This window comes from Thermobia domestica, chromosome 4 (genome assembly GCF_964235325.1).
Source record: "Thermobia domestica chromosome 4, izTheDome1.hap1.1, whole genome shotgun sequence".
Taxonomy (NCBI): domain Eukaryota; kingdom Metazoa; phylum Arthropoda; class Insecta; order Zygentoma; family Lepismatidae; genus Thermobia; species Thermobia domestica.
In genome coordinates this window covers 33,792,040-33,819,797 of record NC_137457.1, presented here as the reverse complement: position 1 = coordinate 33,819,797, position 27,758 = coordinate 33,792,040, and the positions used below count along the sequence as shown (strand labels likewise).

Sequence of the window (27,758 nt, the reverse complement as noted above, 5' to 3'; positions counted from 1 at the left end):
AGAAAGCAGACAGCACCAACGAAAGCAGACAGTTTTCGTTTTTCTGGCTAACCAGATAGTCACTCATTACTTTAAAGAGTTGGATATTAAATTTCCTTACTTAAATTTTCGACGTAGTACGTGTAATGTCCGGAATTGGTCTTCCTGTTTTGATAATGCCATTGTTCCTTTCAGAGTCACGCGATTGAAAACTCTTCATCAATATATCACAAATGATGACCTTCTTCCGCAACACTGCATTTAGGAGAGACATCCTTTTTCATAATTTTGGCCGCAAGTTTGTTATTGCCTACCTTGGAAATTTTCTACTAGTTTCGTATAAAATACAGAACAATAATAACTTATAACGTACACCAACTATTACTTGCATACAAACACATATGATGCGCTTAGTTTTACGAGCTTAATATTACATATATACCTATAAAAATTAAAAATTACAAGAGACAATTTTCGTCCAAAACGGTTTGTTAATAAACTGAATATGTATCCAGTTTATGCTATGAGGATTGCTGGGCTTCAGGAAAGTAACGGACGTAACGGTAACATAAAATCTGCCAGACAATCTTCCCTAGGCTTGTAAATGGCTGTGAAACGCGGCTGGAGGATTTGGAACAGGCAAATGTTAACTTTTCATAAACAGTTACATGCAACAGAAAGTCTTCGATAAATGAGAGAATTTGTTTCAAATAGAGTAATAATGATTATTTTAGATTTTAATTCACAATTTCATGCGTAATCAGCGCTTATCTTGTATACATTAAAAACACATCACTGCAGTATATACACAATGCAATATAGTATATAAATGCAATGCTATTAAAGGGTTTAATACCTGCCTTCAATTATTTTCGTGTCTGTGCATGAAATTATCAACCGAACTGAATTATTTTTGCATAGACTAACACCACGTGTTTAAATTTTGCTGCAGTACTCCTTTTCATCCCATTTCCTAGAAATAAAATTTCTTTTTGTTTACTGTGAACACTCCAAGTCCGTAATGGTTATCATTGTCTCATATATCTTTCCTTAAGTTCATGATCACTGAAGAGTTCATCTTAGAATTATTTCGCTGTAAGAAGAAAATTTACCACGAACTCTTCCAAAATTTCATTTCATTTCATTGCAAATAGATGTGCGTTATAGATATTCACTTCTCATCATAGATATTTGCAGCGTGATGAGTTTTGCACTTCCCGTTCTTCAATAATATGGAAATTTTGAAAGACAGGATTATTTAAATCGGAATGTAAACTTCAGCTGAGAGAATTGCATCAAATTCAGAAATCGTTGTTGAAACTTTCATTATCGTCAGACTTCAATTCATAGATGTGTTATAAATGAAGTTAAAAATGAAATTACGATTCAAAAAGATAGACGTGGTTATTTTCCCACTACTACAGTAGATTTTTATATTTATCCTAATGGAAGACAAAAGTTTACCCTGTACTTCCTCCTTCCATAATATATAGTTTTCTCTGATCAACCACAACTCATACTTAGATAGTTGATCGTGTAACACAATAGATCGGTCAAATGTGACACAATTCACGCATTTTCCAGTATTTGTTTCCGGCAAGTTCCAAATAGTTGTACGATATAGGAGTTACACAGGTGATGTCCTATGGCGACTTAGAAACATTATCATAAAAAATAAGGAATAAATATATCAAGTTAATACGGTAAATAGATATGTATGTATAAAATATATGTAGCAGATATACTGTACTGTTTTCTTTATCATTAAAGATATATAGAACCATAGCCATGCTCTTTGAAACTGTTAGGCCCCTTTTCAATAGGACGGACAAAATTACTTGATTCAACCATTACTTGGTAATGTGTGAATCACATACATCATAACAAGTAAAATACAATTTGCTTAGAAAAAGCATAGAAGTGTAGAATTGTCTTCATGTTGTAGAACAATTTTTACACAAAAATTAGAGTATGTATGAGCGTCATAATTTAGCATTTTATTAATGGTTTTCTGCTTATCATGTTTAATCTGATTTTACCCTCTACGTTAGAACACTAACCTTTAAGGCGTGAAATATCCAATTTTTCAGACATCCTGACTCCTGAGGGGGAAAGTACACTTGCAGATAATATTCCTTTGGATTACTGTTATAATTCTGCGGAGCCTGGATATTTACCTTTAGACTTTCCATCTGTTCCCAGTGACCCTAAAACAATTGAGGTGAACGATGGGAAAGGTAATGATGAAAATTCTAGGAAGAATGATCAAAGAAAAGTCAGAGTAAGTGGGAAAAATTTTATAATAAATTCACATTCTATTTTGTTCATTGAAATTTTATATTTTTCATTTTCCAGGTCCGTGAAATTGTTATGTTCAGGGTATATTTCTTTGTAGTGTTTTAGTTTATGAAGTTAAAATGATTAACGAAGTATCTATATTTACGAAAAAAATAGAATATCATTTGTTTCTGGTCAATACGGTCAAATTCACTACAAAATATGATGACAATTTTGGAGGCTGTCAATAGACCTGACAAAAATCGGACTATTTGCATTTCACATTATTGCATCTGGAAAGTAAATGCCTTGGTGAATTTCAGTTATACCATGGCCCAATTCGGGGACTACTTTAATTTCGTAATTACCATAGATGTTCCAGAAAGATTAGACTTCTCCAATATCCCTTTCTCTTTCTATATTTTCCCAATTACCATACGCTACAGCGATAGATTCATGAACATATCAAGTTGTTTCTTAGCACTGATCTGTAAATACTCGTTGATTCGGTCTCTAGTTTCTTACAAAGAATAGAAGAAAAGTATTACTTTGCTGAGAACGGCTGGAGAATGGACAAGTGAATTAGACCCGATTAATAAGTAGCTACAATGTAAGTTTGAAGTTAAGTTGTGATTTTTGCCATAAAAATAAAAGTCAATTCGTAGACTGTATTTTCAGTTAGTCGTTTCTTTATGAGATTAGGTTCAGACTTAAAAGCAAAATTCCATATGAATACATTTAAGATCAGCTATGATCATAGACAATCTGTACAACGATGAAGTTTCGCACATTTTTCCTAATATAATTGTTATATTATTTTGCTGAACTTCCCATTGTTATATTCGCTATGATACACAACAGCCCTCTACTTTATTTTATGCCCACATAAAACGACGACTACTACTTGTACTGCTACTACTACTATTAATAATAATATACTATTGTAGGTTTACAAAGCTGGTTATTTTTCACTTTATTAATTTACGGGTATAACGTATTGTCTCCAATGTTAAAAATGTTAAACTTCTATATTTCTATCGAAACTTAAATGTATTTTTGCTACACAAAAATCAAAATATAAAGAACACGCTACACCAACCGATCACTTAATTCGATTATCCTTCTGAATAGTAGATTCTATCTTATTCCCACGTGGGTTTCCTCGATAACACAGCGCATATTTATTTATTTATTAAGAAAAACAACACAACAGGCTTAATGCCTAGTTATAGTGTCGTATAATATGCATATCAGGGTAGTGCGTAGCTATGGGCCTAAATAGTCGGTTAATATTGAGATTTTGCTCGTGATGGGTAAGATTATCAGTGTTTTACAAAGGTAAGGAAGTGGTGTTCCGGAAGCCTGATTAGCTGATTCCGCAAACTGCTGTACTAGTGAGGTGTTTTAGGGGAGTGAAATAAAGTTCACGATGGCTTCCGGAGGAGTGGGCAGGAGGAGTCGAAAGGAGTGGGCAAATCAGGAGAAACTGTGTAATGTTATTGCTGGTGGGCATTAGACTCAGCAACCGATACTGGTGTATGAGATTCTGGGGACTTCGTACGTGGTATCAAGAGTAGAGGCTTCTGACGGCAGATATATGATCCGCGTGAGATGTACGTAGCAAGAGTTAACTTTCTGTGGGTTATAGATAGATTCATGAGTTGTGTTTGGTATTACGGTATTCTGGTAGACTGATTACATTCCAGCGTATTATATGTTTAAACATTGACAATTACATTTTCCAAGACGACGACATACCTAGCTACCACACATGCTTTGTGCAAGAATGGCAGGAGGAACATAATGTGGACTTCAAGTATTTGTTATGACTCCGACCTTCTGGAACTTGACATTATTGAGCATCTGAAGGATGGATGACACAGAAAGGCATACAAAGTCTTTCTTACAAGGGAAGAGAGAGATTATATATCGAGATGGAGGATAGTTTACACACGAATCAAAAGCACTTATGACACCTATTACAAAACTCTAGTAAACGTTTTCCGAATGCATATACTGTGCGAGTTGTATGAATATACAGGGTGTCCACAAAATCCATGGCCACCCTCAGATATCGCAAACGGTAAGATAGATGTGAAAACAGGGAAACACGTGTTGGATCATTTTAAAAGTGCAGGGTATCAAAGCAAAAAATGTTGCCCCAGGGCCACTCGCAGGGTCCCAGGCGGGGTCCAACTAAAAATTGCAAATGACAAAAAGAAATCTTTTAGTTTTACTTCCCATTTTGCCGGTCAGGCTAAAGGAGACGATGATGATGAGAACTGAATGGAATTGTGAAGTGAAGGAAGTGGGAGGAAACGGGAGAAAGCAGATAAACACACGAGTACAACACAAATTCCACACGGCGCGAGCTGGGATCGAACCAGGAATATCAAGCATCGGAGTTGAACGTTCTACCACTCAGCCACCGCGCCCACGAAATTGCAAATAGTAAGGGGGCCAAGTAGCATATCATTGGAAAGATGTTGGGAAACAAAAGAAGACGGAACAAGTCTAGACTCACCAAAATTACCCTGTGCAAATTGGCTTTCTGTCAAAATGTCAGCAAAAGCGTTATTGTAAAATATGTGGCCACTCCCATAAATCTGAAACGGTGATACAGAAATCAAAACAGAAAAACACGTATGTTATCATTTGAAAAGTACAATGATTGAAAGTAACAATATTTATCCCAAGGTCCTTCGCAGGGTTCCAGATGGGTAAAATTTTCAAATGGCAAAAGGAGTCACGTAGTTTGAAATCTGTTGTTAAATGAAAGCAGATGGAATAAGTCTGGACGCTCTATGATAACAGTGTGAAAACATCTTGTGTTTTAAGGTCTTCATTCTGTAGTTAGCTTTTAGTTTGTTCTCAGTTTAATTCTTGCACAAAACGTAAAGAAAGGAAATGCCCCTACTGTGAGATTCTGCTATTTGTAGCCCATTAATGTCTAGAGAAAGAATGAGAGAAGCAAAGAAAGAAAGAAAATAAAAGAAACGAAAAGAACAGTAAAACGGAAAGGGACCGAGATTATATATGAAAGTTGAAGAAAGTTTATACACCAGTCGAATGGATAAATTATGCTCATTAACAAACTGTAATATGATTGGTCCAAATGCATGTACAGTGCGAGTCATACGCCTGTTTATTTGTATGTTTCCCATTTTCTCCGAATGCATGTAGTTGTTTGTTTTTGGTGGAGGCAAGTTGCTCGAAGCAATAGTTAAGCGCCGTCAATGAAAGCTAAAGGGTAGAAGTTTGGAAAGCGAAGAGTGTTGTCTGTTAGTGACGTCATCTGCATGAAGCGTATAACGTAACAAATCATTTAGGAACGTTCGTCGCTATGACATTCCCTGATATTAATTCAAAGCAACACAAGGTTTCTCGCAAAACATTGCACGAACACCGGACAAACTGTGCATGCTAACATTGCCTAGACACTTGAGAGACAAGAATGTGAATTCAGCCCTAAAAGATATTCTGGTTCTTGCAGCGGTAAGTTGACGTTGAAAGTTTATTCAGGTTTTGGAACATTTGTTGGTTTACGGTTAGAAAAATGCCACAAATGAATATTGCCAACGTGCTACCACTTGTCATCGACCAAGACCAAAGTTATATCCGCAATAAAATCATCTCCAACAAGTGAATGCGAAATTCAATTTACGGCAACCATGAGTGAAGGTTGTGAGAAGAGTGATCAATATCTGACTCACTTCTTCTCTCCGACTTCTTCGTGATTGATTCAGACATACTGAGTGATAGTCTTCCATCATCAAGAAAGACCTAGGTAAAATTAGCTGCTGATGCTGATAACGAGACATCTTCATCCGCGGTCGCCCACGATTCTCGAAGAAATGTACTGACTACGAGAAGAAATTGGTAACTGATTATGCTTGGACACCTACTGGCAAATGCAGGAAAATCACATCAATTTGTAAGAAACGTTAATGGGCGCCAGAAATACGCCGATGGAAAAAACAGCTTGAATCCGGTGGTGACATACAAACTTTCCTAAAAAAAATGCTGAAGACGCACTTGCAGGTAAAAAACTCGAGCAAGAGAATGACGCTTCACCTAGTGGTATCATGACACAAGGTGGTTGTGACAAATGTGTCACAGATCTACTCGCGAAAGCCGCTTCATCGACAGAAGAGAATCTTGGTTTGCTTAGCCATTCGGGACCATTCACAAATTATGTGAGAATTGCAGACAATCTACCTCAAGATATTTAATTGCGTGTAGAAATCATTCTGAAAAATTGCACAAGAGTTTGTCAACCATTTGATATCTACGGATTCGGAACTTGGAAAACTACCTATAAGAGCTAGAACACTTTGTGAAACTCTAACAGGGTGATTACAATGTTTTTCAGAGAGATCACCGTCTGGTGCTCATGTCTATTTTGCATCATCAAAATAGTTCATCAAGGTATATTGGCATATACCAATATGATTAGATAAAATCTGGATTGAAACCTAGTGTATCCTCATCGCTAAAAGTGCCGTTATATCGCCGTGACGGCTATGTGACCGGCAGTAAACCAAGGAAGGAACGGTTACATAAGAATTTGTGATTAATTTTCAACAGTTTTTATTTTGACTAGGGAAATTACGTAGGTATAGGGAGTAAAGGTACAGATTTTAATCATCAGTGCACTCTGAAAAATTCGTATTCTCAGTTTTTCAACTTATTGCCTTATATGTTAACGCAAACACCATAACATCTATATGAGATAGCGTAGATCGTCTTACTTTTTAAAATTGCTTCTCTACCATATTTATCAAAAGATTAACCTCCAGACATGAGGTAGACAGAAGAGAAAGTAAGATATACAACATTTGTAAGATTTATATTATTCACTAAGGGACTATATAGACCGACTGAACGAATAACTGCTACTGGCGCTTTTCACTTTTCAAGAATTTACTACCGGTTGCTTACAGGACACTTATCTAAATGTATGCCTGAACTATTTCATTCTCCTCACTGTCTTTATTTGAGAATAGAAATTGATTAAGCTGAACAAGAATATGTTTCGCTGTCGTAAAGCAAGGGCTGTAATAAATGCAAATAAAGTTCTTATAATCAAATAAAACCAAGAAGTATTTATTCCGTGTATAGCACAATATAATTTAGTAACTAAGAAACATGATAATCACTAACGTCATAAGATTTTTTTCCAAGGGGGATCAAAGACCAATATAGAATTTATCGTTTTATTGCCCTTCATATGCTAAGTTAAAAGTCATAACATTTAACATTGATAGCATATACCATCTTACATTTTAAAATCGCCGCTGTAGGAGCCCAATAGACAAAATATTCATCTCCAGACATGATGTAGAGAGAAGACAAAGAAAGAGATATGACCAGTGGCGTAACTAATTTTACTGCGCCCTGGATCGATTTACTCATACCCGCCCCTACTCCACGCATTTCAGCTGCTTATATCTATATATATATACGAGTTCCATGTCCCGAAGGCCCGAGAGAAAACAGCCTAGGTCAAAAGGGCAGACGACAAAAGAGCCCGAGTCAAAACGACCTGCCCCAAAAGGGACACGCGATAATACAGCCAGATCAAAAAGGTCTTGTGTCAAAACAGCTTGGTTCAAAAGACTGCGCATCAAAAGAGCCCCGGTCAAAGGTCCTCGCAACAAAGGGGCCCGAGTCAAAAAGGTCCTACATCAAAAGAGTCCGGCTTAAAAGTACCACCCTCAAAAAAGCACGGGTCAAAACAGCCCCGCACCAAAAGGGCCCGGGCCGAAAAGACCCCGTGACAAGTGGTTCGAGTGAAACGGGTCTCGCCTTAAAATGGGCCGAATCAAAAGATCCCTGCGTTAAAAGGGCCCAAGTCGAAGAAGCCCCACGTCAAAATGGCCCGGTAAGTACGATTCCACGGGTAAAAAGCCTGAGATGAAAGCAAGAGTGGAAATCCGGCATGAACAAGAGGATAGTGTCTCCTTAGTATGTTGAAGCGTTTGTGCAAAGAAGGGAAAATATCTGTGGTTATTATTGTGAAATATGAAATTATGATTATCATTGAGAAATATGAATGGTGATATTAATTTTGTTTGGTTTTGATTGTTCTGCAACAATCACTATCGCTTAAGTCGGTTCTCCATGAAAGTTAGCTTTCAGACCCCTCTTTCTGAGTTCGTGTTGGGAGACATAGCCTTATCAAACGTCATGTATTAGATGTTGACTTTACCCAACATCTGATGAACATAAATAACCCAACCTATTATACTTCCTCATCCGTGGTTTACAGTAGGATGAAATTCTTGACATTTGCTCTGTATTTACTTTGCGAAAAACTATTACTCACCATCATATCCATGCGGGTTTAATTTATATTCGTAGGAAGACATCACTTGTTCCCACCAATTTTTGGGCTTATCTACGAAAGTTCTAGAAAATTTAAGTATCTTACTCTTCTTAATTTGGATAATATACTGTTTCTTTCTAGCTATTCTTATACCATTAAACCCTTAAATATTAACCCCACAGAGAACAATACACTGACAAGATAAAACATTGTTACCACTTGTTACTATTTAAACGAAGTCGTTGGGCCCTACTGAATATTCGAAACTTTGCACATTGAGACAACCTATAGTTCTATATTATTAAAGAAACAATTAGCAACAAATGTATCATGGCTACTATTTAAAATATGTTAAAATATATTAAACATACTATAGAAATGAAAATCTTTGCGTTTTACATACCACGATTATACCTGTTAGGCTAAATGAGACGGCGATTATGAGAAATGAATGAAAAGCTGGAATGGAGAAAGTGGAAACGGGAGAACCCCGAGAAAACTCACCAGCAGGTATTGTCCACCACTATGTCCAAACCGAACGAGCTCGGATCGAACCAAGCACCGGAGGTGACTGCTTTACCACTGAGCCACTCCGCCACCTACACTATCCTTTTCATATAAGTGGTAACTCACTCTACAGTATTTTAGAAATGCAAGCATACGAACAGAAACGTAAAGAACACGATGATTTTTTCTTTATTACTTGCCTGTCCCCATACATTTTCTACTATTAAAATGCAAACGTAGCGTATGCTATCTCGCAAACGAATGATGGTCTGTACAAATCTATTCAGGTTACCATTTGTAGGAAGATTCTAGCATCAATTTATGTGACACACTCTTTCTATTTAAACATATTGTGTTGTATACAAAATGCGGAATTCAAAATGGCTGCCATGATGTACACTAAATCATTTAGCGCAGTTTCCACATAATTCCAAATTGTAGCATTTGCTTTTCCTTCATCTATGCATCTCTTTGTTACTACCCTGTCATAATACTTTCCCTATTAGATACATATATCAAATATAGCACAGCCTGTCTCATACAGATGATGTGTCAAAAATGAGTTCACATTCTAATTTGTTGGAATATTCAAGCCTAAGTTGAAGTGTAAAATTATAACCTTTTACATTTAAAACAATATTGTTTGGTATGCAATATGGCAGAATTCGAGAAGGCTTCAATCGCGACCACACTCCAAATCAGTACAGTTTTTGCAGTAATACCAATTGCAACATTTATTTTTCCTCCGTCCACGCATATCGTAATTATTGTTTTGTTTCAATACTTTTGACTAACCCTGTACACAGATCCACATGTGTCATATCACAGCAAAATTAAACTAATCTTTTCCACACAATATGTTCATACTATACTTTGATCCACGGGTAGAAATAGGATAGTGGAACTAATGGGAAAATCAATAATACATAAAGTTTGATTTAGCTATGTCACGAACTCAGAAAGACGGGAGTGCAAGCAAACTTCCATTAAAAACTGACTAGAGCGATACCGATAGTTGCAGAACAATCAACAACCAAACAAAATTAATATCACAATTCAAATTTCATTATTGTTACTAATAATCACTGATATTTTTCCTTCTTTTGCTCAAACGTTTCAACTTACTATGGAGTCACTATTCTCTTGTGCATGCCTGATTTCCACACTTGCTTTGATCTCAGGCATTTTACCCGCATAAACGTATTTAACGGGCCCTTTTGAGGCGGGCCTTTTCGACTCAGACTTTTTGACGTGGCGCTTCTTAACGCGGGGCTTTTGGACTCGAGCATCTTTGAAGCGGGGCTCTTTTGACTTGGCCCTGGTGTCGCGAGGAGCTTTTCACACAGGGCCATATTGACTCGGGTCCTTTTTTGACCAAGACCTTTTGACCCGGGGCTGTTTCTTTTGTTTATTTCTGTCCTCTTCTTTTTGTCCGAGTCCTTCTAACTAAATATTATCCAGGGCTAGATAAAATTACTTACGACACTGGTCATATCTATTTCTTTCTCTTGATTTACACTTCTGCTTTGATCTCAGATTTTTACCCGTGGAACCTTATTTATCGGGCCCTTTTGAGGCGATGTAATTTATCTGGACATTTTTGATGCAGGGCCCTTCGACTCTCCTTTGTCGCTGGAGCCTTTTGACTCATCCCCTATTAAAGAGGGGCTTGATTCGGACGCTATTGTCGCGTGTTGTTTCAACTCGGGACCTTTTTCGTGGTGCCATTTTGAAGTTGATCTTTTTACGCGGGGCGATTTGATTCGGGCTCTACTTTTGAGGTTCATTCACTTGGATCCTTTTGACTCAGGAACACGTAACACAGCACATTTTTTACTCAGGACTTCTTGTCGCCAAACTCTTTTGACTCGGAGCTTTTTTGACTAGCGTCGTTTTGACGAGGGGCGCTTTTGACTCGGCCCCTTTCAACTCAGGCCACTTTCACTCGGGCTATTTTGTCGTAGTGCCCTATCGACTCGGTCCGTTTTGACCCGTATCCTTTTGAGGCGGGGTCCTTTTGATCTGGGCTCCTTTGACGCAGGGCCCTTTCGACTTGGCTACTTTGTCGCGGGTGACTCTTGACACGTGCCCTTTTGACGACTGGCCGTATTGAATCAGGCTCTAGTCGCGGTGCTCTTTTGACTTGGATCCTCTTCATGCAGGAACCTTTAACACAGCACATTTTTTGCTCCTTGCCTTTTGTCGCTCAACCTTTTGATAAGGTGCCTTTTGACTCTGGCCTTTTTGACGGGGGCTTTTTTCACTCGGGCCTTTTTGACGGGGGCTCTTTTCACTCGGCCCCTTTCAACGCTGGCCATTTTGACTCGGGCCTTTTTGTTGCGATGCTCTATCGACTCGGACTCTTTTGATGCGGAGCCGTTTTTAACCGTAACCTTTTGAAGCGGGGTCCTTTTTACCTGGCTCTGTTGATGCATGGCCCTTTCGACTCTGATCCTTTGTCGCGGGGACACCTTCACCCAAGTTCTTCTGACGCGGAGCAGTTTTGAGTCGGGCGCTTTGGTCAGGGACAATTTTGAAGCGTGTAGTTTCGAATCTTTCCCTTCTGTAGCGGGTCACCGTTTTGGCCTTGCTCTTTTGACGCGGGGTATTTTGATTTAGGCTCATTTGTTACGGGGGACTTTTAACCGATACCATTCTGACTCGGGTCTTTCTGTTCACATATCTTTCTTTCACCTCTCTATACATCATGTCTGGAGATGAATGTTCTGACTAATAGGTTACAGCGGCGCTTTAGAAATTAGGACAATATACGCTATAAATGATAAATTTTATGACTTTTAACTTAACACATGAAGGGCAATAAAAAGAAAAAACTCGATATCGGTCTTTTGCCCCACCTGGAAAATCCTGCGTCGTTAGTGATTATCATGTCTCTTGCTTATTGTATTATATTGTGCTATAAACGGAATAGATACTTCTGTGTTTTATATGATAATAAGAACCTTATTTACATTTTTTACGGCCCTTGCTCTACGTCAGCGAAACATTCAAGTTCAGCGTAATCAATTTCCATTTTCAAATAAGGACAGTGAGAAGAATGAAACAATCCACGCACACATTTAGAAAAGTGTCCTGGGAGTATGTAGTAAATTCCTGAAGAGGGAAAACCACCAGTAGCAGTTATTTTTTCAGTCGGTCCCTATAGTTTCTTAGTAAATCACATAAATCCTACTTATGTTGTATATCTTTTCTTCTCGTCTCTCTATATCATGTCTGGAGATTAGTGTTTTTACAAATAGGCTACAGGAGCATTTTTAAAACTAAGACTATTTACGCTATCAGTAATAGATGTTGTGATGCTTAACTTAAGATTAAGGCAATAATTTAAAAAACTGAGAATACGAATCTTTTCAGAGTGCACTGGTGTTTCAAATCTGTGCCTTTACTCCCTATACCTACGTTATTTTCCTAGTCAAATTAAAACCTTTTCAAAATAATCACAAATTCTTATGCAACCATCCCTTCCTTGGAGTACTGCGCGGTCACAAAGCCGTCAAGGCGATGTAAAGACACTTTGGCGATAAGGATACATCCTCAGTTCGATTCTCCGAGTGCATTCGCTTTTCATTTTGCAATCGATAGTTATTGTAATTGTGAGACACTGGCATATATTCGCTGTTCCTGGTGCAAGAAAAAATTTTTGTCTGCATCATTTTATACTCGATAATCCAGACAACGAGCATAAGTACCACTATTGTACAGTATGTGTCAAATGGTCAATTCTATACTCAAAGATGTCAAATGTTATTTTTTTCTTATTTCTTAATTTTATTAATTTCATATTTTTTATTTAATTACACATTATTCGGCCCAAAGAGCAGATTCTCACAGTAGGGGCATCTCCTTTCTTTATGATGAGTACAAGAATTAAATTGTTAACAAACTAAAACCCAACTACAGAAAGAAGATCTTGAAACGCAAGATGTTTCCACAGTGTTATCGTAGAGCGTTCAGACATATTTCATCTGCTTTCATTTAATAACCATTTTCACACGATATGCTACTTGCTCCTGTTGCCATCTGAAATTTTGAGTAAGACCACATCTGGGATCCTGTGGAGGACCCTAAAACCGATATTTTTATCTTCAATCATTTGTCTTTTGAAGTGATGACACACGTGTTTTCCTGTTTTGATTTCTGTCTCACCGTCTCAGATTTATGGGGGTGACTTCAATTTTACAATGACGCTTTTGCTGACATTTTGACCGGCAGTCAAATTGCACACGGTAATAATGGAGAGTCTAGACTTGTCCCTTATTCTTTAATTTCCCAACATATTTCCAACGATATGCTTCTTGGGACCTCTTACCAATTGCAATTTTTGAGTTGCATCCCGCCTGGGACCCTGCGATTGGCCCTGAGACAACACTTTTTGCTTTGATACGTTGTAGTTTTTGAATGGTCAATAATGTGTTTTCCTGTTTTGGCATCTGTTTTACCGCTTGCGATTTCTAAGGGTGGCAACGAATTTTGTCGACATCCTGTATATTCATATTACTCGCACAGTATATGCATTCGGAAAACTTTTATTACAGTTTCGTAACAGATGTCATTAGTGCTTTTCGGTTAGTGCATCTCTTCCCTTGTTAGACCTCCATCTCGCTACTGGAGGTCCCATTACATGTATTTTTGGTGGCTTGTAGCATTGGATATCTACGAACATCATTACATCGCTGCCACATATGTTTGCTGTGTACGGAAGCCGGAAAGGGGAATAAGTGCTACTAGGCAGATGGTCATAATCCAGTGGTCGGCTGGAATATACGTGAACTGTCAAATCGATGCCGTACTTAGTATTCTATTTGTTGTATTAAATTTATTACAGTCTACTCCTATACGAAGATCTCAGCGTCTAATAGACCGACGTGAAAGAGAAGAAGTGGCTCGGATTAGGGCTGAGAACGAGGAAATGTTTAGACTGGAGAGGCTGATAATGGAGGGGAATAACAAAGAAAACGAGCCAAGTTCTTTACCAGAGGAAACACAGTCTAGAGAAACTATTAGTCCTAAGGTAATAAACTTCCAACCAGTATATTTTAGGAAGGTGTTCTGTTAGTTTAATCATGTTAAGTAGAGATTTATATTAAGATATTCGTAAGTCAAATAATTTCCTACCTAAGTTGCGAATGAATCTTAAAGCGTAGATTTAGGTCCTGTCTCGCGTAGATTTCAGTGTTCAGCGTTATACCTGATGTAGATAGGCATCTCATTTCTTATCCATATAACTCAATAGCCCTGATGGGTATTCACCTTGTCAACGGAACGCCTCCGCTTTTTTAATAATTAATTTTTCTTCTCCATTCTTTTACTCTCATTGCTGTTACGTTTGTTATTATGCTATTTATCCACCGGCATCTCTTCTCTTCATCCATTTTCTCACCTAGTATCCTCTTTGACATTCTATTGAGTTTTATTCTGCGAACATGTTCCAGCAACTTCATATTCTCCGTTTCTACTATGTCATCTAAATACCTCGTCCATGTTATTTCCTATACTCGGAAAGGTGTCCCCGTGCATTTGCGCGTATATTTCCCTAATGATTTGCCTTCTCCTTATGTTACTATTGGTCTCACTAGAGTCTGGTATGATACATTTTAACTTGAGTTACAGAACTGTAGACAGAACTCTAAAAGATAAATAAACTGGTATCGGTATTTTCAATACTGAAGTTTCAGCATTACTCAAGCCGAAATATCGATATACCGAAATACCGAAACATATGGAAGTATTGAAATGTCGAACCATACCAAAATATGAAAATACAAATCAATGTATTAATAAACGTCTAGTTGCACTAATATGAAAACGGTTGGACATAAATGAATCCAAAAAAAGCTCAAATAGGAAAGCCATGGGGACACATCGAATTGTGTTGTCGCGGTGTCCCCCAGTGTCAGGGGGGCCAAGGCCCAACTTTAAAATTTAAGTGGAAACACGGGACGAGTGATTCCTCGTGCAATAAATCTTCAAACACTAAACAGAGCTGTGACGCAAGATTTTTTTCTCGGTAGCCGTAATCATAATGGCCGCCAAGACATGTTCCTGTATCACATAAAACGTCCAGTACCACTAATATGAAAACGATTGGAGATAAGTGATCAGGATAAAACTCGTATAGGAAATAACAGAGGTTATTTATCATTCCACGCCTCGAGAATAATCCAACGGAGAAAAAGATTGTTAAAGTATGTGACATAACGCTAAAGAGGAAATCTAACTCTTAGAAAATTGTTTCCCATCTCCGTCCGTAAATAGGTGAAGCGGAAATGAATGATAACATCTCATATGAGAGCCCAACTGGCAATAGGTACGATTTACTTGCAACAAGTATGGTTTGTCTGGAAAACTTGGGTGTACAAGTTACTGGTACTGTAATATTGTTCAGACGACTTTTGAGCAAAACCAACATTTGTGTTTCTAAAGTTGCATTGTTCGACAAATTGGTTTCGCATTTCAGTTGATTCATTTTTGCACAAATCATTGCGTGCAGTCAAAATAAAAGGTATAATGTAACAACATTTGTACGACCTTCCTCCATTACAGACAACTATCTGCTATAAAACACATCTAACACACTTTTGTTGTGTAGATACAATTTGCAAAAACTGAGGTTCTCATTTGCAATTTCAGCGTTTCTTCCTGTCCCGCTTCACCCACTTACGGAAGTCTTTGGAACGATGATTTTCTAGGAACTAGACTTCCTCCTTTGCATTATGACACTTTTATTCTAATCATCTCCTCTGTTGCAACATTTTCGATCCTCGTAATGATAAATACCATTTTTGATTTGCTATAGGAGTTTTATTCTGTTCATCCGTTATTATCTTCAACCATTTTCATATTAGTGGCACTGGACGTTTCATCTGATACAGGCAGCATGTCTTGGCGGCCATTTGGAAAACGTTGACCCATATGAACAATCTTTTGCTACAACGCTGTTTATTGTATGAAGATCTATTGAACGAGGTATCACTTGACCCATATTTTCGTTCAAAATTTCTAATTTGAACCAGGGCCCCATGAAAAGCAGCCCTGGGGACACCGAGACAACATAATGCGATTTGTCCCAATGGCTTTCCTATTTGAGTTTTTGTTTGGTACATTTATGTTCAACCGTTTTCATATTAGTGCCACAGGACGTTTATCTAATATAGGTAACATATATTGGCGGCTATTTTAAACACTGTGACCGACATGAAAAATTTTTGCTACATTGCTTTCAAGTTTTTAAACATCTATCGAAGGGGGTGTCAATCGGCCAATGTTTCCATTTAAATTATAAACTTGGGCCCCGGCCCCCTTAAAAAGCGTTCCCTCGAGGGCACCGCGACATCACCATTCGATTTCCCCATGACATTTCCTATTTGAGTTTTTGTTCAGTTCATTTATGCGCAACTGATTTCGACATATTTCCATGGAAAGATTAACATGGGCCACAATGTATATCAGGACGCTTCAAAACAACGCCGATAATATTTGGAAGGCGATTCCTGACACCAAGAAACGACAAAAAGCATAGAACAACCGAGCTGCACAAATGTTTTCTTCTTTTGGAGTTAAAGGATGCCGAAAACATGAAAAATGAATTTTAATGGTATATAGCTCCAATACTATGGGACCTATTGTAGTCGGGTCAAAACGTCACTTAGGAACTGACATGTAAATCATTTTTCCATTCATTTTATAGTTCATGTTTCATGATGTTTTACTATGTTCTACACACTTGAGTAAAATTTCCTTTTGGAATATAAACCCAACATAGTTTCTTCTACGTTTGAGCTTCTACATTTGAGCTGACTTTCAGCTATCTACTTCTTTTAGTATTTGAGATAAATAGAGGAATTATGTATTTTCATTTATAATTAATTGATAATAATGTTAAAATTTTGTACTTTATTAACGATGTCCCATCAATTTTGGGACAATTTGCTTTCAGAATTCACAATCTATATTGTCTCTTCTTCATTTAAATTACATTTCAGCTATTTCCCCCAGTTTGTTCATAGTATAGTAACCGGATATATCCCTTTTAGTCTGTTAACGAAGATACTTAATTTTATCCTCCATCAGCAAAGAAAATAAAAATACATCCGCTGAAAACTATTATGCAGATCCCCGTGATATCTGCATCTTCTCAATCTCTTGATATCTTTCTTGTTTTAAAATGCAGAAGACATTCTTTTCTTTTTCCTTTACGAATAAACAAAGCATAATGTTTTTCTAGTATTTACAAACACGGTTTATCATTCTGTGACCTTCTTTCTTTCACAGTGCGAACCCTTGAGTTGTTGATTAGAAAATGATCTCTGTACTCTTAAGTACAAACTGTCTGTGCAAAAGAATTTTCAGCACACTTCTATAAACATTGGTTTCATTTAGATGTGACGTTTGGTACTTTATATCAGGATTGAAGGCTACTTTGATCTAAGCCTACGTATTTATCTTTTATTTCGTTTCGTTTATACTTCTTCTTACTTTAACTGGTGGCTTAAAATATATTTTATATCATATTCATGCGTAGGACGTTTCACTGTTAATCGCAGAAATTCACTAGCGCTCACGCTAACTGATGCGCTGGTGAAGGGAATCACAAATCCCTTTCTGCAAGACGCAATCCAGGGTGACACCAGTTGCACCGATAGTCTCTGGGCTAACCTCTCACGTAAGGTTTTCTTTGCACTTTCAAATATTAAATAAAAACAGCACTCTTAATTCAGTTTATAATCTGAAATGCTATAATGTAACCACAGTAATGTATACGTTGGATCCACCATGCGTTTAGTGATTAGTAGATCTGCAAAGGTTGTGTCTTCGCACTCCTTCGCTCTTGAATTCCGTCGCTCGACTGAATTGTCTTCAAAGCTAGTTCCTTTTGCCTTACGGTTAAGGAGGAAAATGTACCGATTTGCTTACACATTCGGAACCGAAAGGAATGGTTAAGCTGGATGTTGTCTTCAGAAATGATACTTCCTCTATTTTCTTTTCTTTCTTTCTTTTTTCTTTTTCTTTTTCCTTTTTTTTGCCAAATGGGGTGCTCTGGGCGACTAGCGTCACAGCTAACTTCACTCGTAAGCAAATATACATGTATATCTTTGCGAAACAATTTCTTTTCTATACGAGGTTAGTTCAGTAAGGTCGAAGTTCTCTCTTATTTCTTTTAATTAAAACAATAAAAGAGCTTCAAATATCAGTGATATTCTTTATGGCGCGGACAGGACTCCAAGTAAATTGATTCAATTTGCGAAAAGAATCTTGGCCCTCGAAGGATTATGGATTTCACTGTATTATTTATCACCCTGTAAGCGGATTTAAATCACTGGAAATTCACTATGGGGTAACGGCATATAGGGGTCACACTGCATATAGTATAATACATTCTAGTTGTACTCATAAGGTTATTAATCCTGTATGAGTTTGAAGCCACCATTTTTTATTCATTTATTTATTTAACCCTTAATACCGCAAGGTGTGTCCAATGGACACATAGCTTTGAATTTTTGGAAGCTGCATCTTTATTATTTTTAAAATTTTCTTTTCCTTCTAGGTATGCTTCTAACTACTCAATAGCACTATACTACCAAAGTAAGTTTGTTCTAGGAGCTGATTCTTGTTGCATATGGCGGGATTAATACTTTTAGTTCGTTAATGCCGCAAGATGTGTCCAATGGACACATATTTAAAATGTATTGAATAATTGTATTTTCAAAATTTTTGAATCAATTATCAGACGTTATATCCTCCCCTCGTTCTTACTTGCGTTCTTCTTTCGTGTTTTCTTTCTTTCTTTGTCTCTTTTTCGATATTTATGTTGATAAAATTTGATAAAGTATATCTTGTATGTAGTTGCTTTCTTGACAGATGTGGCTGGCAATATTGTTATGCGCCTTTAGTAATTCATTTGTTTTCCCTTTCTTTTCTGTTAGTGGATGTTATTCCAGATTATTTATCTTTTGAAATATTTTCCTTTGTGTTTGTGAGTGTACTTTATCTGTAAATATGGCAAAAAGAAAACTGAATGATACAGAAATTGGAGAAATACTTGCTGATGATGAATCGTGTTCTGATTGCAGTATAAATTCAGATGAAGAATTGCTATTCGATGAAACACTAGAAAGTGATTCGAGTGAGGCGGATCACGTGAGTAATGTAAGTGAACATGAAGATCAAGAAAGTGCTTCGGATAGTGATAATGACACTCAAGTACCTTCTCATTCAAGTGTAAGTGAATATGTAAGTAAAAATGGGACCCGTTGGAATACGGACGTTCCAACTCCTACCAAAATAAAAGCACGAAATATTGCTAGAGGCAGTTGCAATAAAGTAGTTCTTCCTGCTAACTGTGAAGTAAAGGCGCCTGAAGATGTGTTCCACTTATTCGTTGGGGATAATATTATAAGTGATATTGTTACAAACACAAATGCAGAAGCTAATCGGGTCTATAGGGAAAAAAAGAGGGGAAAGGTGTGGAAGATGTGTGATTCTGAAGAAGTTTTAGCATTTATTGGACTTCTTATTACTGCTGGTCATCTGAAATGGAAAAACATAAACATAAAGTCCCTATGGAATAAGAAGTACGGTCCACCTTTATTTCGCGCTACTATGAGTTATAATAGATTTATTGATCTACTGTCTTTCATCAGGTTTGATGATAAAACTACTAGATCGGAAAGAAGGAAGAAGGACAAACTTGCTCCGATTAGAGACATTTGGGAAAAGATTTGCAAAAACTTAACAAAATATTATCTTCCTGGTAGTTGTCTAACAGTCGACGAACAGCTTGTTTCCTTTAGAGGTCGTTGTCCTTTCAAACAATACATGCCGTCAAAGCCGGATAAGTACGGTATGAAAATTTGGTGGATATGTGACTCCAAAACCCATTATCCTTTGAAAGGTATACCGTACTTAGGCAAAGAAGGAAGAAAAAGAGCAAATAAGTTGGCTACAGAAGTTGTTTTATCCTTAGCGGAACCATATTATCGAACTAACAGAAATATAACTTGTGACAATTTCTTTACAGACATGGAACTCGGAAAAACCTTACTAAGAAACGGTCTAACAATAGTAGGCACTGTGAGAAAAAACAAACCATTTGTTCCTGAAGAATTCAAACCAAGCAAGAACAGGGTTGAGCAATCATCTATCTTCGGGTTCACAAGTGATTTCACATTAGTTTCCTATTGCTCGAAACCGAAAAAGGCTGTTATTCTTTTGTCAAGCATGCACAACACTGACGATATAGTTGTTGATAAAGAAAAGAAGCCAGAAATAATACTGTATTATAATGAAACAAAAGGCGGCGTTGATAGTTTAGATCAATTAGTACACACCTACTCCTGCAAAAGGAAAACCAATCGATGGCCTCTAGCATTCTTCATGAATCTTCTGGATGTATCTGCTGTAGCCGCCTATGTTGTGTGGTTGAATATCAATCCTCAGTGGAACATAAGAAAAGCGAACTCGAGACGACATATGTTTCTTGTGGAGTTGGCGGAATCCTTGGTTCTCCCTCAAATCCATCGAAGAAGAAAATTAGGACTTCAGAGACCTGTTCTTACTGCAATCGACGTGACACGTGATACTTCTTCAGCTCAGTCAAGTGTATCATCCACAGGTGTTGTCACACTGAAATCTACGCCCAAGAGAAGATGTTACATGTGTAACCCCAAAAAGTGCAGAATGCAGAGACAAGTGTGTGATATTTGCAAGAAAAATGTCTGCTCTGAGCACTCAAGTGTTATCAGAAAGTGTCTGAAATGCTCCATGGGTAACTCTTAAGGAGAAATATACAAAAAATTAATGTCAATGATATATCAAAGCATTTGTACTAGAAATATTAAATATTTTCAAAGTTTTTCAAATGAGTCGCTTATCATACATTAGATACTTGAGGATGGAAACCCTGAACAATATATATATATATTTTGTCTTGTATTAGAATGTAGAATGTAGTGATGTTAAATGTGTGAAATGTTGAATGTTTTGTCAACAATACCAAACAAGTCTATGAAGAAAACATTAGTGTTCAGTTTTTCAAAGTAGTTGCTTATCTTTGGTATTACAAAGAGTTGGAAACACTGAATATTATATGTTTTTCCTTATATTAGAGTATTTTGATGTTCAATGTATAACTTAATCCATGTTATGTCAATAATATACAAAAATATATCTATGAATAATATATTTGTCTTTACTTTTACAAATTTGTCGAGCTTATCTTTCGTAATACAAAGAACTTGGAAACACTGAATATTATATATTTGGCTTATGTTAGAATGTATTGATTTTAAATACACATTTCTACAAAATTACAGTTAAGAAAAAATAAAATATTAAAGTATTGAAAAGGAAATGAGGTGAAAAATCGTAATGTGTCCATTGGACACACCTTACGGTTTTGTGTAACTGAAATACCTTGCGGTATTAAGGGTTAAAGCGAGCATTAATAACGTGTTCATTATCATTTCGATTATTATATATGTGTACTTCATAGTGTTTTATTTACACCAATCTGTTTTTCAAAATATTGCTTTCTGACAAAAGGTATACGTTTCAATGTGATTCCAATCTTTTTCATTGAGTATATTATATAGTGTTGTGTAAACAAAATAGGAAAACATGCTAAACAGGATAAACACAAAATATTTAAATACTAAATAATAATGGATGTTGTATGTGTATTCGTTTCGGAAGTGTTACCTGATAACGGTTTTTACGATAAGATATGATCCAGGGAGGGGCTAAACCATATTTTGCCGTTTTATCCAGTGTAAAGCAGAATTGAAGCCCAATTTATCCAGTGTATACCTGATGCTCAAGAGGGGGCTATAGCCCTCCCCTTGGATCCGCCACTGTATATATATATATATTCACACATAAAAATAATAATGAAGCAAAACAATATATGAAATAAACATTTCGTAAGATAATCATTGTATCAATAATAAGTTCGCTATCAAAACGCTAAATTGCAATAACAGATAAAGAATAAAATAACATGTGATTGTTCAAAATCTGAAATTTCAGTAATCGTCTTGCTCGAACGACAAAATAAGAAGCATATTCAAGCATTGCAAACCAATTTAAAATCACATCTTAACTCACAAAATGATTTCTTCAAATTGTGACTGTTGAAATCGAATATGACAGGAACATTTTCCTTTTAATTTCCCTTTAAATGACTATTTGTTATCACAATGTAAATTTGCATTTCTACTAGATCATCACTATCGACTAGAATACTTCGTAGGCATTAACATTATTGCACTGTCTTCTACAATATTGCACACAATAGTTAGTTGAAACAAACAGTCATAATGTCAGCCTTCAACAAAACATTTTATTGGCAATCGCAAAGTAAAACCTTAACCACACTAAATTGTTTACGGACATTAAGCAAGAGGGATACACTATTCATTAAACATTTAATATAAACATCCTCTAATCATCTAGCAGCTACAAACTAGGTATTCAAAAATTAACAAAGAGTAACTATCATCCTCGAACGAGTGATGCCATATGTCCTTTTCCGCTACGATAACGTTTGCATATTCATTACAATCAATCTACATGAAGATGCTGCTCTTTATTAACCTTTAGCATCTTAAAAATAGCGCTAAATTGCTTATCCTGCTCAATTGTTATTGACACATAACATAAAGCGTTTCAAGTATAATCATTTTGTTCACTCGATGAGCACTTTCAATATCCACGTGTCTAGATAATTTATGGCTAATTTTATAACCATATCTTTATCAGATGGAATGGTTATTAAAACAATCAGATGTTGAAGTCGTGCATCATGTATTTTACCGTCATTCGGTAAAATCGAAATATTTCCTCTTTTTTAATATCAAAAATCTTTAAACTCAATATGCATATTTAAAATCTTAATTTCTGTTGCGTGAGTTTATTCACAAGTGCTAACTGCATGTAATGTTATCTTTTCGAACTAATAAGCTCTTTCACTATTGGTTGAGAACATTTTGTTCATATAAATATTGTAGCGAAAGTTTCTTGGTAATTACATCATTTACGTTGAAAGCAAATAAAATTGACGTAAAATTTCATTGATTAGATTTTTCCTCAGAATGAGTACTCTAGACCAATTTTTTTCTCATCATTTTGTGAGCCGTTGAGCAATAGACGAAATAACTAAGTCATTGAACGAAATATTTTATCCAACCTTTTTTTCATATATGTCTCCCTATTTTCAAACAACGTTATTTCTTCAATTATATTCGATAAAAACAGTTAAAATATACTAACGCAAAAACTACAAAATGTACTAACAAAGTTTTAATACCAATTGTCGTTTCACTACTATACACCCAAAAAATGCACTCGAATTGACGTCCTTTGGATTTATAATCCAGCGAATAAAACACTACACCGAGGTGGGTTATATGTTTAGTTGTTGGCATATTTTTTGACATTTTATTTTGTGTTCCTACTTGGACAATTTTTATTCTTTTTTGTTCCTTTACCTGTTGTTTCTTGATATGTCTTTAAGTACCGTCCTTTATCTAGACCATGCACTATTTGTGTTCATAGTTTGTGCCCCTCTTCAAATGCTTAAGCAGATTAGTATTTATCTTTATGAGTTCAGTTTTGATGGATTTATTTCTCATATTCTCTAATGTTAGAGCGCAGAAATGGAAGTCTCAAGAAAGAGATGTACATTTATTTTTCTAACAGAGCACATGCTTCTAAAATGAGGGCGCTAAAAACCCGTCATCTACTCAGAAAGAAAAGAAAATGCCCACATACTACTGGACACTAAAAAAAAAAAAAAAACACAGCTCATATTTTGTTCCTGTGACAGCAATGTTTCGTTGATGTACATTTAAACATAAGACTAGCATGTACCGCTGTGTAATACTTCCAACCTTGTAAAGTTACTGCAACATTCCTTTCCATACAAACCAAAATAACATACATCTTTTCCTTTTTAACTTTCCATCTTTATCAATCTCTCTTACAAACACATTCTTTCTCTAATTTTCAATCCCAAATACTCCTCAATGTAGTTCGAATAACTGTATACAAACACATAAATCTACAGTTCTGTTGGCGGCCACAGTCACGGTCACGTTACGTTTACCATTGTGTTGAGCAGTGGTTTCGAACCTTGAGTTCATGAAGAGCGAGCAAAGAAGAAACAAGCTACTGACAGAAATAATCAATATTCGTATATATAGGCCTATATATCTTGTACAGTTCGCGGCATAGAAATTTACAAAAAAATCAAAGTCCAAATTAAGAACAAACTCTTGCCTCGTCTTCTTATCCATCCAGAAATACATGTCTCAATCGATTAGTTGCTTCTAGTGCAATCCAACTCCAACTTCTTCCTTCCTCCACCTCTCCTGTGTAAAGAGTGTTAGTGAAGTAGTACACTCTTTCCACTCAGACGAAAGAAAACCAGGAACGAAGTTTACAATGTTATAGCTCCAAACGAGTTTTTTTTTCATTTGTTTGTTCTGAAATAACTTTTAAGAGACTAAATTTTTTTTAAAAAAAAGTCACACAATCTTTCCATAGCTTCATTGATACCTTTAGTTTCATTCTTTCCCGTCTTTAATGACTGCAAGTTAGTAAGTTGCACACTAAGAAATCTATGGGAATTGCCAATAACGGCAGTAAGTTTTGTGCTTCCTAAAGTCTGTGATGCACGCACAGAGCACGAGAATATATACTTACGGAAACGAGTGTTATTCAATGATTCATTTTATTTCTTTTCAGTAATTCCAAGCAAATGGTCCGAGATCGTCATTTGGGCTTGACAGGAGGGTGTAACTTCCCTGCCCTGAGCTTAAGAAATAAATATTGTTTGATCAAATGATATAGTAATACACTATTAAAAAAGTGAATTTTTTTCGGCAGAGTATCTCCCCCCCCCCCGAATAAAATCTAAAATGACACTGCTTTTAGCAACAAACCTTTAGAGTTATGACAGCACATTTCTAGAGAGCTTACATTTAGTTTCAAGAGTTGAAGGTTTGGTCCAAAGCAATGTGAGTTCCTAAGCAACATTGAGAAAACAGAGAGAGAGAGAGAGAGAGAGAGAGAGATTGAAATATGGGGACAGAGAGGAATGATTTATACACTGACTTAAAACTGGGGAAAATGATAGAGTAGCATTCGTATTATGACGAAAATTGTGATTTTGTGAAACAGAAGGAGGGAAGGTTTCGAACTGCGACGATCACATTAAGCAGCTTTCGAATTAAGGTGGAGAATCAGATGATCACGAATGGAGAGAAAGATCTTGAGAACTGAAGAATTAAGAATTTAAAAAATCTCCAGCATACTAGACGGATTTCGAACCACGGACATTGTAGTTATCGAAACGTGACTTTATCCATTTTGCTAAGTAGAATTTTATGTACACATTCACATAAGTTTTCTTTAGCTACGTTTAAAGCTAAGTCAAAGGGATATTCCAAAAGTTGACATAGTGGATGCGCCGTTCTGATAGGATATAAACCTCTTGTAACTTAGTTACAATGTGCATAATGAACTTCTCCTTGTTCAGAAGAGTTCAGAAAAATTTGTTACTATTGTGTTGAGTAGGTTACGTTTCATAGAACCGTCTGATAAAGTAAAAAACCCTGTGCGTCATTGTCTGTTAGGTGAACAGTAAATGTAAGTTACTCCTACGTGTATAGTCCGAGTTTCGAATCAAGACTATTCTTATTGATTATTTTCTTTGAGCAACGCTCATACTGTGCATTCCACAAGTTCAATTTTGAAGTAATGTAGTCACAGCTACTTAATTCGAAATTATTTTCAAATATGACATTTTGCTATTACATACGGTTCTTTAACTTGCGATGTTACAAACTTGATATTAAATCTTACAAACTTAATGTAACTCATTTCCATGCTGCATATCATCATGAATGTTTGCACAACGACGGAATTCAGGCATTAATACATAGTTCAGTTCTTACTGTAATATATGTATATATATTTGGAAAGTTTGACCCAGAAAAAAAACGTACAGTGTAACATTGACTCTTGGAGAAATTTCCAACGAATTTGCTATACTTATAAATTACCATGTGCACAATTTACTATGTGGTTTAGAACACTGAAACCATTCCAGGGAAGGAAAGGTGTTAAAAGTAAACAAGTAACAGAATACGAAAGATATTGGTGTCAAATTCATAGTTTTCGGGTTTGAAGAGATGACTAGGGGCTATTAGATGGCACTCCTCACTTGTTTGTAGCCTTGAACAAATGGAAAATGGCTTTAAAAGTACATTTTAAGTTCAAGTATGATTGTAAAGAAAACTTCCCCTTCAACATTATGTTTTATAATTACTTTCTACTGTATTTCTTATTTATAATAACATATTTTATATTTATATTGCATTTTATGTCATACGTTTCTTATTTACATTTTATATCTTACATTTGAAGGGGAGCTTATGGCAAACAAAGCAGCAGGTACATATACAGGATGCAGGCAATGGCAATCCAGAACTCCTAACCCATTAAATCGCAACTTTTCTGTATATTACATCTAATTTTACAAATGATGATAGACATATTAGTAAAACATGCCCTCAAAGAGCTTTGTCTACTACCCTGAAAAGTTGTGATGATTGTAGAGAGTGATCAGTAAGTAATGCAGCACTGGAGGAAGGACACTTCTCCGGGACTCATATCTCCGATAATTCCGAATGTCATATCAGCATTTGTGCATTATCACTTTCACCCGCAGCGTATTGAAAAACACTTAAAAGGAATTGTTCTGAAGTCTTCACTGGTTCCCCTATTGAAACTAACTAACTAACTCTATGACCTATGGAACCCGGAAGTTCAGTGCTGCGTTCACAAAAGCTCTCCACTGACTTCTATCCTTAGCTAATTGGATCCAGTTTCTACTTTGGATTCCTATCTCTGCGAGACCCATCTTAATATTATCCTCCCATCTGCGCCTAGGTCTTCCTAATGGTCGTCTTCCTATGGGTCTACTAGTCAAGACTTTGAAAGCGTTTTTACTTTCTTCCATTCTAGCTACATGACCTGCCCACCTAAGCCTCCTAGACTTGACGATCCTAACAATGTTGGGTAAACCGTATAAACTATGTAGTTCCTCGTTATGAAGCTTCCGACATTCCCCATTCTCGTTCCTCTTGGGTCCGAATATTCTTCTCAGGATAATGTTCTCAAATATTTTGAGTCTATGTTCTTCCCTCAGAGTAAACGACCATGTTTCGCAACCATACACAACAACAGGCATGATTATCGGTTTATATATTTTAAGCTTCAAATTCCTCGACAGAATTAGTGACGACAAGAGATTTTGAGCCGAATAGTAACACGAATTCTCTGCTTTTAGTCGACATTTAATTTCTTCGTGAATATGACTTTCGTCTGTTAATATTGATCCTAAATATTTGAAACTATTCATTTTATCAAAAGTATTATTTAGTATTTTAACGCCTCCACAATGTACCGTATTACGGTCCCGACGCACTTCCATGTATTTAGTTTTCTCTGCATTTACTTCTAAACCCATGTCCCTGCAAGCGTTTAATAATATCTCTGAATTTATTTCTACTGTTCTCCTAACATCCCTTATTAAATTTACATCATCAACATATGCCATAACCTGGTGAATGCCGTTCAACTCTAG

The 27,758-nt window shown here is 36.4% G+C and overlaps 1 protein-coding gene across 1 annotated transcript in view; it reads left to right on the top strand.

The window, feature by feature from the left end:
* The window catches only part of LOC145683820 (uncharacterized), a 148,620-nt gene that overhangs the window by 96,880 nt on the left and 23,982 nt on the right, over positions 1–27,758 (top strand). The window contains exons 4-5 of the mRNA XM_081755415.1: positions 2,070–2,260; positions 13,938–14,123. Coding sequence (XP_081611541.1) covers positions 2,070–2,260; positions 13,938–14,123 — 377 coding nt within the window. The remainder of the gene's footprint in view (positions 1–2,069; positions 2,261–13,937; positions 14,124–27,758) is intronic.